At 41.0% G+C, this 18242-nt stretch overlaps 1 protein-coding gene across 1 annotated transcript in view; it reads right to left on the reverse strand.

The window, feature by feature from the left end:
* LOC146679470 (neoverrucotoxin subunit alpha-like) overlaps positions 1-18242 on the reverse strand; it is a 21664-nt gene continuing 3422 nt past the window's right edge. Inside the window, exons 2-5 of the mRNA XM_085450200.1 lie at positions 13437-13610; positions 7985-8158; positions 1846-1892; positions 1-1697 (exon numbers count right to left, since the gene is read on the reverse strand). Of these exons, the coding sequence (XP_085306326.1) occupies positions 1159-1697; positions 1846-1892; positions 7985-8040 (642 nt within the window). The 5' untranslated portion in view covers positions 8041-8158; positions 13437-13610 and the 3' untranslated portion in view covers positions 1-1158. The remainder of the gene's footprint in view (positions 1698-1845; positions 1893-7984; positions 8159-13436; positions 13611-18242) is intronic.

Genomic DNA, 18242 nt, shown 5'->3' on the forward strand with positions numbered 1-18242 from the left:
CAGAGGTTTTTTTTGCAGTTTATGTAGTTACTATGGACTTAATGCATACATATTATTAAAATTAGGGCTATAACAGTTGTATTGATGTATAGCAACTTGAAATGCTCCCACAAATGGCTCCACAGCATGTAAAAATATAACAAAAGCTCTGGCGGACTTGGTTCTGTGGTCAGTCTTAAAGGGTGAAGTTAAACTCTGTAATCTTCACTGTGTCACAGAGTTCAGTGAGTCCCGTTATTCACAGTATCAATCAGATCATCAGAGAACAGCTGATCAGCAATCAGTGGTGCCAACAGCGCCTCCTGTGGTGAGAGGATGCAATAATGCAATGTAGCATTTTTCCACTCAACACTTGCAGTCATGGAAACTGTCTGTTGGATCTGTGTGACGTTGCTTTCTTGGTTAGAGTTCCTCACAAATGTCCAGATGATTCTTCTAATGAGGCGTCGACCATGTTTGCAGCTCTTTGGAAGAAAACGTCGCCCTTTGCCATCCTTACTTTTCTTTGACTTCTTCAAATGCAGCTGAACTCCAGCTGGTATTTTCTTGGACTTTGCAGCTGTTTCTGGTCATCAGTTCATTCCTGCAAACCTCTGAAGCTGAACAACAATGATGCTGCATTGCTGGCTGATCCCAAAAGGTTGATTCTGTTCATCTGGACGTTTTCAGAAACGTTTGCTCACTGATCAGGTGACTTCTTCAGTCTCAGCTGACTGCAGCTTTACAAGCTTACAAACAGCACATTTGCACAATGACTGAAAGCAGCAGCACCTGATATATATGATACTAATATAATACATATACATATATAATCCATACTAATGATGAAGGAACTGAGCTCACAGTCCATTGTTCATTCAGTGAACTACTCAGTTTATTTTGGGCCTCAGAAATGCTCACTCTGTTTGTACATCACTGTCAGCAATAGACTCATTCTGCTGTGTGGACAGGAACACATGTGACATCACTTCCTGTTTGTTTGTGACTGAAGAGGAAGAAGTTTACAAGGAATCATTTAGAAGAGTTTCAAACATCAACTGATTGAATCCATGAATCTGAAAACGTGTTTGTGAGTGAAAGAGACAGACATGTACAGACTGAACTATCTGTTCAACAGTCAGAGTGTTTCTGTAACAGGAGACACTCTTTACACTCCACTCAGCACAGGGACACTGAGCCACCAAGAGACCAGACTGTAAACCCAGGATAAAGAGTTTGAGTGAATGTGGTGTTGAAGGTGTGGAGGTGGATCAGAGTGTCAGAGGAGACTCTGTAGAAGGACAGAGTGCCAGCAGGACAGTCCACATACACTGCTGCTCTGTTAGAGACAGAAGAGGAGGAGGAGGAGGAGGAGGAGGAGATGGATGTTTGTCTGTTATTGTGCCAGACATAACAAGGACCATCATCATAGCAGTACAAACTCCAGGACTGATCATTTCCTCCAAACAAACAGTCACTGCCTCCTTTCCTTCTGATGCTTCTGTAACTCACTGATATACAAACGTCTCCTCTCCACTCGACCTCCCAGTAACAGCGACCAGTCAGACCATTTCTACACAGCAGCTGATAAACATCAAATCTGTCTGGATGATCAGGATATGACTGAACCTCCTCCACATGTGTCACCTTCCTGTTGTTGTCAGACAGTTGGAGCTTTGTGTTCACTGTGTTTGTGTCGATTGTGAGTTGACAGGAATCTGATGGAGAGAACAAACACAATCCAGCTGCAGTTATTGATCCATCATCTGTTCATTGATTGACACTTTGATGATGACTCCTGACATGATGAAGATGGTTGAATGTGTGCTGCTTTGTTTTAATGAATCCCATTAAAAACACACTTACACTTCCTCAGACCTGGTCTCAACCATCGGACTCCAGCAGGCTCCACCCTGAAAGGAGGAGGGGGGTCAGAGCAGCACAGTCAGCATGCACACATGGACATTACATGGCTCTCACACACACACTGTTACACACTGAGCTCAAAGCTCGGCTCCACTGTTTTATTCAAAGAAATCTACATTTATTTATCAGCACATTTAAAAACAGCTTGAGCCAAAGTGCTGCACAGAGTAGAGAGAAAATAGGAAACATACACAGTAATGACTATAAAGACTGGTCAGGATTGAAAGCTACAGAGTACAAATGTGTTTCCAACCGGCTTTTAAAAATGTCCAGTGTTGGTGACGACCTGATGTGAAGGGCGACTGTTCCAGAGTTTGGCTGCAGCCATCGATAAAGCTCACCTCTGTTTTTACGTCTAGTTCTGGTCAGAAGCTGCTTATCTGCAGACCTGAGGGCTCCACTTGGATTCTTTTGTTAAAGAGAGATAAGATGGAGCCAATCCATTCACAGATTTAAAGACAACCAGATCTGGAAGTGGATTCTACCACGTACTGGTAACCAGTGGAAAAAGCTGGTGATGGGTCGTCTAGCACAGACCCACCGCTGGAACCAGACAATTGATGAGGGAGAGAACTGTGACAGCGCCGTTCCTTCACTTGACCTCAGTCGCTCTCGTCTGCTCCCTCGTAACACTGCTCTTTATTGAGCTTACATGAATATGCACAAGTTCATTATGACGTCTTACACAGGTATGAACAAAGAGTACCAGTCTGTGCATAGTGTAGGTTTGTGTTCCAGATGTGACCCTGTGACCCCAAAGCTGGTGCTAAGAGTCCAGCGGTCCCCCTAACAAAGGGCTCTTATACTTAACCAGACACAGAGTAGGTGTCCTCCTACACCAGGGGTCTCAAACTCGCGGCCCGCGGGCCAATTGCGGCCCCTCAGGACGATAGTTTTTGGCCCCACCTTAATATGAGAATGTAATGTTAGTTTGATAATGTATGACACTTTACAGTGTTGTGGGCGGAGCTGAATTAACCCACCAATCAGGGTGGGATATGGATCTCAGGGGACACCAGCCGGGCTTGATGCAAGCAGGGAAACATTTCTCAATGAGTCAAAGTTCCAGCAGCGTTGCCCTGGAGTGTTTCTTTCTTTCCTGTGCCTGGCTGGCTTCCTCCTTTCTATTGGGCAAACGCCGACATTCGCCCCAGCGCGCTGCGTTCACAACACTTCAAAAAAAGTTGTTTTTTTAAGTTGCTGCCCAGCGGGACATTATACGTATATAGATTTATACACACGTCAGTGGGATTTAAAGTTATTTTTCCACAGAGAGAGATCTCATATTAACTCTCACAGTGATGCGTAGGCGGCGGGATAAAAGAAAAGTCATGAACTCAATGCAGCCCAATTTAGTCTGCAGTCACATAGCGACACCTGTTCATCGGCAACAACAGTCCCCGGTAACCCGGACTAATTATAGGGTCGCACCGTAATTTGTGGCTCGATGTTTTTATTTGCATCACTGCGTTTGCATTGCAGCAAACATGAACATTACATATATTTCAATATAATGTAAAAGCAGTCAAAACAACTAACATCAGAAACAGCTGATGTTATTTGTTATATGTCACGGTGTCATTTCCGCTTCTTTCTCCTGTAACAACAGCCCGGCGCCGTGAGCAGTCGCCTTTTTTGCGCTCGCTATCCCTGCACTTTCTACCATCTGCAAACGCCACGGTGTTCGTGTCGTCATGAAAGACATGAACATCGAGCGTAGAAACAAAGGAGACTGCTACCGGCTTTTTATCTGCCGATCGCCGTGCTACGGTTGCAAGAAAAAGAAGCAGAAATGATGTTCTCTACGCGTTGAGACGTTCCCCGTCCGTCGGCTAAACGCTTGATTGAACCTTCAATGCGACAGTGACACCAAGTAGAATTATAAATGTCACATAGCCCCAAACATGTCTTTTTCAAAGCCTGCGGTGATGAGAAAGGTTGGTGATGAGCACCGACAATTTCAGGAAAAGTGGGAAATGCAATATTTCTTTGTTGAGCACAGGGGCACCCCGACCTGTCTTATTTGCACAGAGAAAGTTGCGCTGCACAAGGAATACAATTTGAAACGTCATTACACAACTAGACATGCTGAGCTGGATGCAAAATACCAGGGAGACGAGAGAGCGAACCGGGTTGCCAGTCTTAAAACAGATCTACTGAGGCAGCAAGATTTCTCCAAGAAAGCAACCAAAGAGAATAATGCAGCAGTCGGAGCCACGTGGTTAGTGAGATGATTGCTAAAGCAGGGAAGCCATTCACAGAAGGTGCATTTGTCTAAAAGTGCATATTGCAGGCTGCAAATATAGTCTGTCCGGGAAAGAAAGGTCAGTTTAGCAACATCAGCCTTTCTGCCAACACCGCAGCAGATCGCATTTCTGACCTGTCAAGTGACATTTATGACCAACTGTGTGAGAAAGCCAAATGTTTCAGTGTATACTTAGTCGCTCTTGATGAGACCACAGACATCACCGACACTGCCCAGCTCCCAATGTATGTCCGTGGTGTTGATGACAGTTTTGAAGTGATGGAGGAGCTGCTCACAGTAATTCCAATGCATGGCCAGACCACCGCTCAGCAGATATTTACAAGCTGTGTGATGCCATTGAGAATGTTGGTTTGCCATGGAAGAGGTTTGTTGGAATAACAACAGATGGAGCGCCATCAATGACAGGGAGGAAACATGGACTGGTGGCACAAAACAAACTGGAAGAGGAAGGCGTGGAGGAGGCCATTGCTCTGCACTGCATCATCCATCAGCAGGTCCTTTGCAGCAAATGCCTGAAGTTTGACAATGTGATGTCTATTGTTGTGAAATGCATCAACCAAATCAGATCCAGGGGCTTAAAGCACCGAAGGTTCTGTGCTTTTTTAGAGGAAATGGAGTCAGAATATGGGGATGTGCTCGACTTCACTGAGGTACGTTGGCTCAGCAGGGGAAATGTATTAAAGAGACTTTTTGAGTTGAGAGCAGAAGTGAAGCCTTCATGGAGAAGGATGGAGTTAGTGTTCCTGTGCTAACTGATCCCAAATGGCTCATGGACTCAGCTTTTCTTGTTGATATGACACATGAGCTTAATGTACTGAACAAGACGTTACAAGGCCAGGGGCAACTTGTCAGTGCTGCCTATGACAACGTGAGAGCATTCTTCACAAAACTGGCGCTCTGGAAAGCTCAGCTCTCTCAGACAAACCTTTGCCATTTCCCAGCATGCAAGGCACTCGTGGATGCAGGCACACCATTCAGTGCTGACGAGTATGTTGATGTCATTTTGAGGCTACAGGAGGAATTTGATCACAGATTTGCTGACTTCAAGACACACAGAGCCACCTTTCACATTTTTGCGGACCCCTTCTCCTTTGATGTGCAAGATGCCCCTTCTGTGCTTCAAATGGAGCTCATTGAGCTGCAGTGCAACTCTGAACTCAAAGCAAAGTTCAGGGAGGTGAGTGGAAAAGCAGACAAGCTTGGACAATTTTTGAGAGAATTGAGCCCTAGTGTCCCTCGGCTTTCCCGAATGTTCAAGCGGACCATGTGCCTTTTTGGTAGCACATACTTGTGCCAAAAGCTCTTCTCCACTTTGAACTTCAATAAGTCCAAGTACAGGTCCAGACTTACGGATGATCATCTTCAAGACATACTGAGGGTCGCAACTGCTTCCTCCCTCAGGCCAAATCTGGCTCGGCTATGCGAGAGGAAACGCTGCCAGGTCTCTAGCAGCAAGGAGTAGGCAAGAGAAGCCATGTTCAGAAGAACAGTTCATTTTCTACAGTGTTCCATTCATGTTCAGAAGAAGGTTATAGAACTGTTAATACAGACATTTCAATCTAAATACAGCAGATATAGAAGCCTGAAAGAAAAACACAAGTTCACTGACTAAAAATATCTTATTATTATTTTATTTATGTATTACAGATTGATTTATTTTCTTATTAATTCTTAATTTGTTTATTTATTCTTCATATTTTGTGTTAAAAAAATAAAAATAAAGAGATTTGAGAAGATTGGAAATTTTTAACCATGCCTTTCTTGTGGAAAACCTAATGCGGCCCAGCCTCACCCAGACTCTGCCTGCAGCGGCCCCCAGCTAAATTGAGTTTGAGACCTCTGTCCTACACCATAAATCAGTAAGAGAGGGTACGACCTCTCTCATGGCCCCAAGTGGTGTGTGCATGCCAGAGCACTCTGGAAGGCACACAAAGTCTTTACAGACTACTAAGGATCAAACCTCTATCATTATGCAATCGATTATACAACTCTAAGCATATATGAGTAAATATTTCTAAGCATAAATGACAATCAACAATATAAACCTTACAGCTGGTTTTAATAACAGAATTCATTTGTTTCTCAAATGAGAAAGAGCTATCGAGAAACACTCCTAAATCTTTAGTTCTGAACTTTTCCAGTGGGCCAAGGTCAACATTATTAGATAATGCTAATTCTTTTCCCTTACATTATAACAATGTGAGGAGTTAATGCTAAGTATACTGCCATTAGCGGCTAATTCTAATTAGGGGTGAATAATTATTAGTAGCTAATGCTAATTTGACGTGAATTAGCATTATATTAGTGAGGAGTTAATGCTAAGTAGGCTGCCATTAGTGGCTAATGCTAATTTTAGATGAAAAAGCATTAGCAGCTAATGCTCATATTGTTTTCCTTTGCTTTGTAAGAATGACAGCAGCTAATGATACGAAGTCTACTATTATTAACTATTGTTAATTTAATGTAAATTAGCATTATCCGATAATGGTAACCCTTTTGCCCTGCATTATAACGATGTCAGGAGTTAATGCTAACTAGGCTGCCATTAGGGGCTAACTCTAATTAGGTGAATAATTATTAGCAGCTAATGCTAATATTGTTTTCCCTTCCCTTTTAACAATGTGAGCAGCTAATGCTAATTTGATGTGAATTAGCATTATATTAGTGAAAAGATAATGCTAAGTAAGCTGCCATTTTTAACTAATGCTACTTTGACGTGAATTAGCATTATGTGCTAATACTAATACTGTTTTCCCTTACTTTTTAACAATGTGAGCGGCTAATTCTAAGTATGCTCTTGTAAATAGCTAATTCAAATTTAGTGTGAATTAGCATCATTCAATAATGCTAACACTGTTTTCTCTTACTTATTAAAAATGATAGTAGCTAATACTAATACTCTTTTCCATTGGGTAACAACGATGTGAGGAGTTAATGCTAAGTAGGCTGCTTTTAGAGGTTTATTCTAATTAGGGCTGAATAATTATTAGTAGCTAATGCTAATACCGTTTTCTCTTTCCTTATAACAATATAAGCAGCTAATGCTAATTTGATGTAAATTAGCATTATATTAGTGAGGAGTTAATGCTAAGTAGGCTACCATTAGCAGATAAATCTAATTTGAGGTGAATAAGCATTAGTAGCTTATGCTAATACCCTTTTCTCTTGTGTTATAATGATGTGAGACGTTAATGCTAAACAGGCTTCCATGGGCTACTCCTTTCCCTTGCATTATAAAGATGTGAAGAGTTTATGCTAAGTAAGCTGCCATTAGCAGCTAATGCTAATACTGTTTTCACTTTCTTTATACAACTTGAGCAGCTATTGCTAAGTAGGCCACTTTTCTCTGCTAAGGATTTGTGTGACCATGATGGAAACTCTGATAAGCTAATGCTGCTAAGCTAATGCTGTTTCTGGGCCCTGTTAGAATCAATATTTCATTCTCATTCTGTTGTTTGACAACAATAACAGAAAAATGTGCACTTCAGAACAAATTTATTGTGAATTCAGCTGTGAATGTACAGTTTGTCATTATTTAAGCTTCCATTTCCAAATGTTAGCTGACACTTTATTAGGTACACTGGTATCTATATCAGGTACACCTGTGACCTAAATGTTCCTGCAAACAGACTCCTTGGAGACCCCTACATAAATATCTATGAACTATCCAGCTAGACTAGTGTGTCTGTCCCTGAAAATATTCCTGCATGTGTGATTGTTCATGTGTCATCTGCAGGAAACAAACAGGAAGTGAGTGAAAGACACAGGAAATGTTTCCAGCTCTTCCTCCTCTATCAGATTTTCTCTCCATACCTGAGAGTGTCCAGTCTCCAGCCTGGATCCTTCAGTCCAGCCGACAGCAGCTTCATTCCTGAGGGACCTGGATGATTGTAGCTCAGGTCCAGCTCTCTCAGATGGGAGGGGTTGGAGCTCAGAGCTGAGGCCAGAGAAGTACAGCCTTCCTCTGTGATCAGACAGCCTGACAGACTGCAGACACACAAAACAACAATCTATCTGTCAACAGTTGTTTTCTCTTTGTCACAATAACATCTATCCATCCATTGTAACTTTATTTATAAGTGACAATACCCAACAGACAACAACAGTCATCTGAAGCTGTTTAACAGTGTAAGGTAACCGCCTCCACTGTGAGCAGCACTTGGTGATGGTGGGAAGAAGAACTCCCTTTGACACAAAGATCCTCCCAGTGAAAACAGGCTCCAGGAGGAGCATCTACCATGACTGGTTGCAGGGTGAGGGGAAAGAGAAGAGATGAGCTCAGAGAGACAAGAACAAAACAGAGAGACAAAAGTTAAGGACATGCAGTAGTGACATATAAAAGCATCAGGAGTGAAAAGAGGGGAGAAGAAAGCAGAGCATCATGGGAAGTCCACCAACAGCCTGAGCCTATAGCAGCATAACTCAGGGATGGTTCAGGGTCACCTGATCCAGCTCGAACTATAAGTTTTATCAAAAAGGAAAGTTTGAAGCTGATCTTCAAAGTAGAGAGGGTGTCTGTCTCCTGAACTCAAACTGGGAGCTGCTGCCACACCCAGTCCAACATAGCCAGGCTTTCTTTGCTGCTTTGACAAAACCTCAAATCCCAGTCAGAGATGGTGAGCATCATCACAGTGATGATCATTTCTCTGTAACCCAGGCTTTCTGCTTCAGGATCTGTGCACGCTCACAGAACAAGGAGACCTTTAAACATCATTTCACTAAATGGATGGACTGAGCTCAGCCTACAGATGAACTGGTGCCAGAGATCATAAAGAACATCAAACAGTCAAATTCAACACTTTAATGGAAATATGAGATTAATGCTGCAGACAATCATGAAGCTGCTGAATTCATGAACATCAAGAATGCAGCGAGTGGTAAAATAAAGATTTGACCTCAGTGTGCTCAGTGTTCCTGTCTATTCCTAACATATTCCTAACATGATAGCTGCACTTTAGAGCTCTAAAACTGGAACTGACACATGTTTAAACTCTACATGTTACTCAGTACATTCAGTTCTGACACTCGCCCACAGTCCAACAAAGGAAACATGGAGATCACATCAGTTTGTCACCAAAGTCTAATTTTTAGGGCAACTTAACCTGTTATTATCTCGTTAACTCATTAACTGATTAACGTCAGCAATTATTTTAATCACAGTTTTTAAAATCATGATTATTGTGAAAGTGCTCGCATATAAAAGCCATGGGTCACAGGAGGGATGTTGATCAGTGCTGGCTTGAAATGGGCGTCATTATGCGTCTCAGCCAATGGGAGCATTGAGGGTGGGCCTAATACTACTGCAGCGCTCACATGACCCAGGACAGAAAGAAAGGGGCGGGGACAGAAACATGGAGACAGGTGCAGATCTTTGACATGTTCATTTTAAACTGTTCCAGGAGGCAGTGTTGATACAACTAAAGTTATCTGTTGTTGAAGAAGTCGGTCTGAGGAACGTTCTTAGGATCAACAAATGACGGCATGTATGAGCCTCAAGACGCATCACAAGAAGAACACATGAGCTGTAGAAAAAGGAGAGACTACGAAAGCCACGGCGTTACAACATGAACCAGCTGTTGGTCTCTCTGGACACTACTGGACGTAGCTGTGTAACCATGGTTACCTGGGAGTTACAGAAACGTGCAGAACATGCGATTCATGTTGCACAGCAGTGGGACATTTGAAATAAAGTCAGCACACTCAGTACAGATAGTGCATCAAATATGATGCTGCTGCCAGACGTCTGCCTTTGAACACGTCCCTGCATCGCCCACAACACCAAGGTTGCCATGGCAATCACAGCTGACAGGGACAAAGTGCACAGCTGGAAGCCTGCAGGTATATTTAACATGATGTATTTCTCAGTGTCCTGTCGGTGTGTGAGAGACAAACAGCCTCTGTATGTGTGTGTAAATACAGCATGAATATGTAGAGGACATGTTTGTGGATATAAGTAAATGAAAGCTCTGCGTCATTTGAATCTTCTTGTTTCTGTTGCAGGTCTGTGACTGAACTTCTGGGAGGAGAAACGTTGGTTTCATGCTCTGTGATTCTGTGTTTTGTCATCTCTCTCAGGTGATGGAGAGCTCAGATGATGACCCCGCCTACATGGTCAAATTCAAGTCTACATTCAGAACAGACCTGGAGACACGCAAGAAAAATGCCAACATTGTATATGTGAAAACTGCTGCTGGAGCCAGATTCAAGGAGCTCAAGTGTTTACCCAGATCTTACTGAACTCACTGCAGGAACAGAGGGTTGTTGGAGGGAAACCTGTGGAAGCAACAACATCCGAGCCACCAGAGAAGAAGTTGGCCCTGTTGGTGCTTCATCAGAGTGTGAACAGGAGGAAGACTCAGCTGAGAACAGTGTGGTGGATACAGAGCAGAGCCCACCATCAGTACAGAGGCCTGTCCATTAGAGTGCTGCTCCAACATGCAGCACATGTACTTGGCCACAGCTGCAACATCTGTACCTGTGAAAGCTTCTTCTCTGTTGCTGCTCATATTGTGCAGAAGAAGAGAGTTTCTTTATCATCAGAAAATGTCAATGAGCTTGTGAGTCCTAGCAGCTGGCTCGGTGCAGAGGAGGAAGAACATGTCAAGTCAGAGGAAGATAAATGCAGTTCATGTTGTCAACTCAACCTGGACTGTTGAAAGAGTTTTTCTTTGTCTGGTTTCTGACTGAGATTCTCCAAAGGAAATCCAGCACAAACACACACTTCACACACTCAAAGTCCTGCACAGTAAATGAGCTGATGAGCGTTTGTGCTGCTGCCTGATAACAGAACAATAGTTCTGCTGCTTCCTGTTCTGCAAACACACATTTATAAATGTTCACTTGCTGTTGATCAAAGGTATGTTGGTGGCTCTGGACGCTGAGGGAACTTTGTAAAAAACTAGATCAAATGTTAACGTCCTGGCAGAGGCAAAGAACTTTGATTTGATATTTGATTAGATTCATGTTTCAGCTCAGACTGACAGAAATATTTGAACTGCTGCTGTGTTAAAGGGAACACTGCTGTTAGAAAGCACCTGATCTGTTTCTGCACACTGAATGTTGCACTTCTCATACTGCAGGACTATTAAAATAAGTACACGATGCACTACTTTTGAACTCATGATTGAATGTTGCTGTAACAAAGCCATTAATGTGATTCAAAGTGTTCATGGTTTCCCAGCACAACAAATGATTGCACAAGTGTGACTGATCCACTTTCTAATGTGTGTGTAGCCCACACTGTGTGTCACTGTGTCACAGGTGAGTCTGTGTGTCCAGGTTCTATGAGGACAACAGGATATAGTGACTGAGTCCAGCAGCTTAAAGTCTGACTCCATCCTCCATTTAAATAACTCACAGCAACAACTGAATAGCTTTGCCTTTGTGTAGCTGACACTTCATTTTAATGTCCTTCTATTCTGGTTCATCTGGTCTCAGTTTCTATAAGCACACAGGTTTCATCAGGACTCTATGACCTCAGTGATCTTTGCTGGGCCTTAATGCTCTGAACAAAGCTGCACATCACAAGACTAAATAGAAATGAATCAGTCTTTCATTCTCACTGCTGTTTGACTTCAGCTCTCAATGTCCCACCATAACCCATGGAAAGAATTACTGTCCATCCAGGCTGCTGAACATGAAGCTGAAGAAGGTGGAGTATTGTGAGGGCTGATGGAGATGATGATGAGGAATCCAGGAGCAGTGGGTGGATGGCAGCATCAGCATGAAGGATCAGTGTGAGAACACATCATCATCCACAAAGGAAACCAGTCTGAGTGTCTGACGCTCTTGTTAGAAAGACGCAGTCCCAGCAGTTAGCTTGTCTGCTAGTTAGCTGAGAGCTAACTCACTTGTACATTGAATACCAAACTGTGTAAACCAGGGGTGTCAAACATATGGCCCGTGGGCCAAATCCAGCCCTTGAGATAATTTCATATGTCAAATATTGATGAATTTTCAGGCTTGCTGATAATCAATGTGAGCACGGCTGAGATGTTATTCTGATGAGCAAACCATGTGGCCAAACACTTTAAGAGACAGACTGGGATCATACCATTATGTGAAAGAGGACGGAAATGTCCCATAGACAGCAAGGGTAGTGGTAGAGACCAGTACACAGAGAAATGGGAGCTGTATTGAAATGCAAGCGTGTCAGGAAAGAGTGAAAAGGCAAAATGAGGAGCATCTGGCTGCATTTCAGTGATATTGGAGACCACAAAGCTGAGTGCAACATTTATACAGGAGATATACAGGAGACGCTGAGAGCAGAACTGATAAAATTAGGAGCTGGCTAAAGTGAGACCCATTTTTATTTCCACCCATTTTCCATTGTGGAGGACAAAAGGTTTCAAACTGGTCCAGGTCTTAAACCTCACGTGTTCTTCCTAATAGCAGTAAATGGATAAAAATAAGGCTTTTATGAAAACACTGAATAAAACTTGCTGCCTTCAAAAAGACTAAATGTACAGTTCAGTATTGAATACTACATAAAATAAACTATATATAAAGTGTGTCTGAATGGCAGAGATGCAGAAATATGTGCATGTAGCACAGAGCCACGGCTCAGTGTCTGAATGAGTCTCACAGACCTGAATGTGCTGTTGAAGCCATTTATAATTATAACGTAATTCTTTACTCGTTTGATCTGCTCCTTACCACAAGCGACCAGACGTGGAAGGTTTTGGACTTTTAACTATATTTTCTCAAGTTTTACAACTTTTCTTACTGTTAAAAACCTCGTTATGGCCATTCATGCTGTACAAAGTAATTAGACATGTGTGGTATCTACAGAAACGTCAGAATCTCAGCTAAAAGTTCACAAAACCATCTCAACAACCACCAAACAGCTGAAACAGCAGGTGAACAGATCACACAAAAAAGATGTAAACACAAATCCCCCTGATCATCTGTTTTTTAAACATGAAGCGTCGTTTTGGACGTTCATTTACTGCTGGTTCAGTGAATTTTGGTTGGACAGTGATGAAACCTGCAGCCTCAGAATCTGTGAGAAGTCTGCTTTCAGCACGCAACAGCATTGTTGTGTTGTGTGCTGTGGATCCACCTCTGCAAACTCATCACTGTTTCACCATCATGTTTCTACTTAGAAAATAACAAAGGAAGCAGTTCCCAGGAACTACTTCCTGTCTTGTTAACATAAGAGTACGTTGCCCTTCAAAACACCTCCACTTCTCCTCTTATTAGAGGACTGCCTTATTATTAATCTGCTAATTCTGTCAGTTGATGAAAGAAAAATGCTTGATCTCACCTGAGAGTTTCCAGTGTACAGTGTGGACTCTTCAGTCCTTCAGACAGAAGCTTCACGCCTGAATCCTTCAGGTTGATGTTACTCAGGTCCAGCTGTCTCAGATTAGAGGTCTGAGAGCTGAGACCTGAGGCCAGAGCTTCACAGCTTCTCTCTGACAGGTCACAGTCACTCAGTCTGAAAAATAACAGATAAACAATTACAAAAATAAAACACGTATGTTGAAGTGTAATGAGATACTATTATATTTAGCAATATTTAATCTTGTTTTGTCAGGAAACTGAGCACTGATGCAGAGCAACATGTGGAGAGAATCAGAGGAGAAGAAGTGAAGAGAGAACAGCAGTAAAACAACACTGAATTGTTCAGTGTGCTTTTGATATCAACAGAATGTGTCAAACTTCTTTATTTTGTATTTGTTTTAGTAGAATTGATGATTATCACTTAGATAACAACCACAGGCCAGGTCTAAATTGCACTTTGGTGACAGTTACACCCAGAAATATTTCAGAAACGTGGACAATTTGTGCTCCATTGTATTCAGTATTGAACAAACTGAGTACCGATGACCACTTAATATTTTTGATATTTCATTGGAGTTGTTCCACCTGATCTGTGTTAACTAGAATAAACATTTAAAAGCTAAAGCTATGATCACATATGTACTTACAGAGCTTTGTTGGAGGCTTTGACCACTGACAGCAGCCTCAGAAGAGCCTTTTTAAAGGCTCATGTTCTCACTTAGATCATTTATTTCTACTTACATTTCATTCTGGGAAAAATGGGGATTACTTTGAAAATGGGAACTATTTTCCCCAAAAATCAGCCCTGGATTAGTAAATCACTCCAACATGTTCTCAGGCAGAAGAAGCTGTCTTGTTATGAGGGAGAGAAGAAAAGCAGCTAAAATCAGGTGTAAAAGTAAAGCAGAGGATGAGCTGAATAAAGGACACTCAAGGCTGGCTTGGAAAGGAATGAAGTCCATGGTGGGGATGCAGAACAAGGAGCAAAGATGAATGTGATGCTGAATCAGCAGAAGACTTGGACTCATTGGATTCCAGCTTTTTTTTTTATTGACATTTTAGAATCACTATACAATACCATCAACTTCAGCTATCTTTCAGTACATATATTTTTTTCTTTTTTTCTATATTTAAACAACTAAAATATCCATACAATAAGAATGAAAGAAGAAGAAAAGAAAAAGAAGCAAAACAGGAAACAACAAACAACATAAATAAAAAATACATAAGGAAAAAGAAAAAGGAAAGAAAAATAAATAAATAAATATAGGGAGTGTGTTTTTGTTTCCATTAATGTAACTAATTTTTCCTCTAGTCTTCTAGTAGTTAACAAAGTCAAAATCTAACGCAAAAGCAAAAACTGGCCTGCGTTTTCTAATGTAGTCCATCCATTTCTTCCATCGTGATACAAACAGGTCCCTCTTGTAGTTCACATCTGCTGTCATTTTCTCCATTCTGTAAATGTCCAGTGTGATGTTCATCCACGTGTTCATAGCTGGGCTCTCTGAAGAAAGCCATTTGTTTGTGATGGCTTTTTTGCCTGCTGCCAGTAAAATATTAAACAAGTATTTATCGTTCTTTGTCCATCCTTCTGGCATAAGTCCAAAACGTAGAGTTTTACTTTCCAAAGGTAAATATCTTCCAAATGTCTCTTGTATTGCTGCATGTATTCCCTTCCAATAAGTTTTAATAACATGACAGTCCCAGAAAATATGATAGTGATTTGCATTCGTATTTCCACAATTTCTCCAGCAAGCGGGAGGGTTACCTTCATAGTGAGATTTTTGGTGAGGTGTAATAAAATATCTTCCATCCATCCATCCATTCGCTTATCCTTTTCAGGGTCGCGGGGGGCGCTGGAGCCTATCCCAGCTGTCATAGGGCGAGAGGCGGGGTACACCCTGGACAGTTCGCCAGTCTGTCGCAGGGCTAACACAGGGACAGACAACCATTCACACTCATTCACACATTCACACCTAGTGGCAATTTGGATTATCCAATTAACCTATCCCCACAAGCTGCATGTCTTTGGACGGTGGGAGGAAGCCGGAGTACCCGGAGGGAACCCACGCAAACACGGGGAGAACATGCAAACTCTACACAGAAAGACCCCGGCCTGATGGTGGAATTGAACTCAGGACCTTCTTGCTGTGCAGCAACAGTGCTAACCACTGTGCCACCGTGCTGCATCAGGCATTTCCACCCAAATTCCCGCCAGCTCTGTGAGCTGCTACATTTCCATTGATATGCCCATATTGTTGTCCATTCTTCCTCCTTTATCTCTATTCCTCCCTCCATTTCCCATTTTGTTTTGATATACAAGGTTGAGTGTAATTTCATATTTGTTAATCCTTTATAGAGGTCACCTATAATACCTCTATTTTTATTTGAACTGCCCTTTTAAATACGTCTATCAGCTGTTTACTCAGTTCAGCCTTAGCTTTTATCGTTTTATTGACAAAATGCCTCATCTGTAGACATCTATAAAAATCCTGTGTTTCTAATGAATATTTATCTTTCATTTTATCAAAACTAATTAGTCTGCCTTCCTCCATTACCATACATAAAGCTGTTAATCCTTTATATGTCCAATCTTTGAATCTGGTGTCCAATTTATTTGGAGCAAAATGTGTGTCATGTGCACACCACTTAAGAACTGCTATATCCTCTTCTAGTTTATATTCTTTTATTACTGTTTCCCAAATTTTAAAAGTCAACTTGATCCATGGATTTTCAATAGTTTTTATTAAATTTTGCAAGCTTCTGTCTGCTATAATAGCTTATATGGGGATGGAGGTCAGACTCTCCTCAATAACTTTCCATTGAGCGTCATATGAAGGATTACATCAGCATATCATAGGCCTTAATTGTGCTGCCCAATAATATTCCCTAAGAGAAGGTAAGCCCCACCCCCCTTTTCCTTTGTTAAGTTGTAGGGTTTTAAATCTAATTCGGGGCCTTTTTCCTTGTCATATGTATCTTGACAAAATTTTATCCCATTCATTAAACTGTTTCTGGTTAATTTCTATTGGTAATGTTTGAAATAAATATAATAATTTAGGAAGAATATTAATTTTAATTGAGTCTATTCTCGAATATAAACTTAAATATGGAATTAGATTCCATCTCGCTATATGTTCCTTAATTTTTTTCTGTATTGGTAAATAATTTCGTTCTAATAGTTCTGTAAGATCCTTCGGTATTATGACTCCTAGATATTTAAAGTACTCTGTTTGCCATGCTAATTGATACTTATTTTTAATTTCTTCTGGTGGAATATAGTTGTACTTAAGCAATTGTGTTTTACTCATATTAACCCTATATCCAGATAGTCGACCAAAGTATTCAAATGATTGCATTAATTTAGGTAAAGAGTTTGATGGTTGAACCAAAAATATTAAAATATCATCTGCATAGCAGGCTAATTTATGCTCCTTTTCATGGATATTAATACCTTCTACTTCTTTATTTTGTCTTATATATTGAGCCAATGGTTCCAGATATAACGCAAATGAGCACGCACAGCCCTGCCTTGTTCCTCTTTGCAGCTTAATTGTTCTGTCACCATGTAACCGGGTTCTGTTTAAATAGATTTTCCCTGTGAAAGTTACTCTTTAGTGCCCTCTTCTGGCACGACCTGGTGTAACATGCGCGACTCTGTCTCTGTTCGATGATGTCATAAGAAAGTGCATGTTATTGTTTGGGGAAAAGACTTCTCCTGTTCTCCGGTCCTCTGCTGTAGTGGCAATCGCCTCCCTTAAGATGGTCTTTAAGGGCATTGTCGGTATGTAATTCTGTTCTACCCTTACTAATGAACAAATCTACTTGAAGTAATGTGATTGCAGTGTTTACTTAATAGAAACGTTTGTAAAGAGAGGATTCGCTAACGCTTTTGGCTAAACAAGCAATTTGTGCTGTTATTGTGTATTTGTCCTCATCTGTGATTTCTAAGAGCATTTCATGTTGTTCCTCAGTTTTACCCTACTTCAACTGGCCTAAGTAAAGGGAGTGAAGTCAAACCCTCTTGTCTGCGTGGTCATTTTGAAGAGGAGTTTAGTCTGAATGTCGACTCTAGCAAGGCGTTAGAGGCAGAGGACATTACATTAATACTATTTGATAGGTAGCCATTAATTTTAATCCTTGCCGTAGGGTTATCATAAAGTGCCTGTATTGTCTTAATTATATTTTCGTGAAAGCCAAATGTATACAAGACTCGGTAAAGAAAGTTCCAATTAACTGAATCGAATGATTTTTCTGCATCGATACTGATTACCATTGCTTCTATTTTATTCTTTTGAATATGATTAATAACGTACATTATCTTGTATTTGGCGCTCTCGAATAAAACCTGTTTGATCATTATGAATTAGATTAGGTAAGAACTTTTCTAATCGTCGAGCCATGATAGATGTAAACAGCTTGTAATCTGTATTAAGAACACATATTGGTCTATATGACGCACATTCTAATTTATCCTTGTTTTCTTTTGGGATGGCAGAGATAATTGCTTCTTTCCAGCTAGAAGGTACTTGAGCCTTCTTTAGGATCCAATTCATTGTTAGAAGCATCACTGGTATTAATTCTTCTTTTAGCTCCTTGTACCATTCTGCCGTATATCCATCTGATCCTGGAGATTTATTTATTTTAACTTTACTTATTGCTATTCTTAGTTCCTTTTCTGTTATATCTTCAATCAAAGTTTTATTCTGTTCTTCATTCAGTACTGGTAAATCAAGAGAATCTAAAAAACTGTTAATTTCAACTATATTACTCTCTGTGTTATTAG

The sequence above is a fragment of the Copadichromis virginalis genome, unplaced genomic scaffold (assembly GCF_057382275.1).
Source record: "Copadichromis virginalis isolate Kocher_CV1m ecotype Utaka unplaced genomic scaffold, C_Virginalis_male_GT1.1 unmapped_scaffold_1, whole genome shotgun sequence".
In the NCBI taxonomy this organism is placed as follows: domain Eukaryota; kingdom Metazoa; phylum Chordata; class Actinopteri; order Cichliformes; family Cichlidae; genus Copadichromis; species Copadichromis virginalis.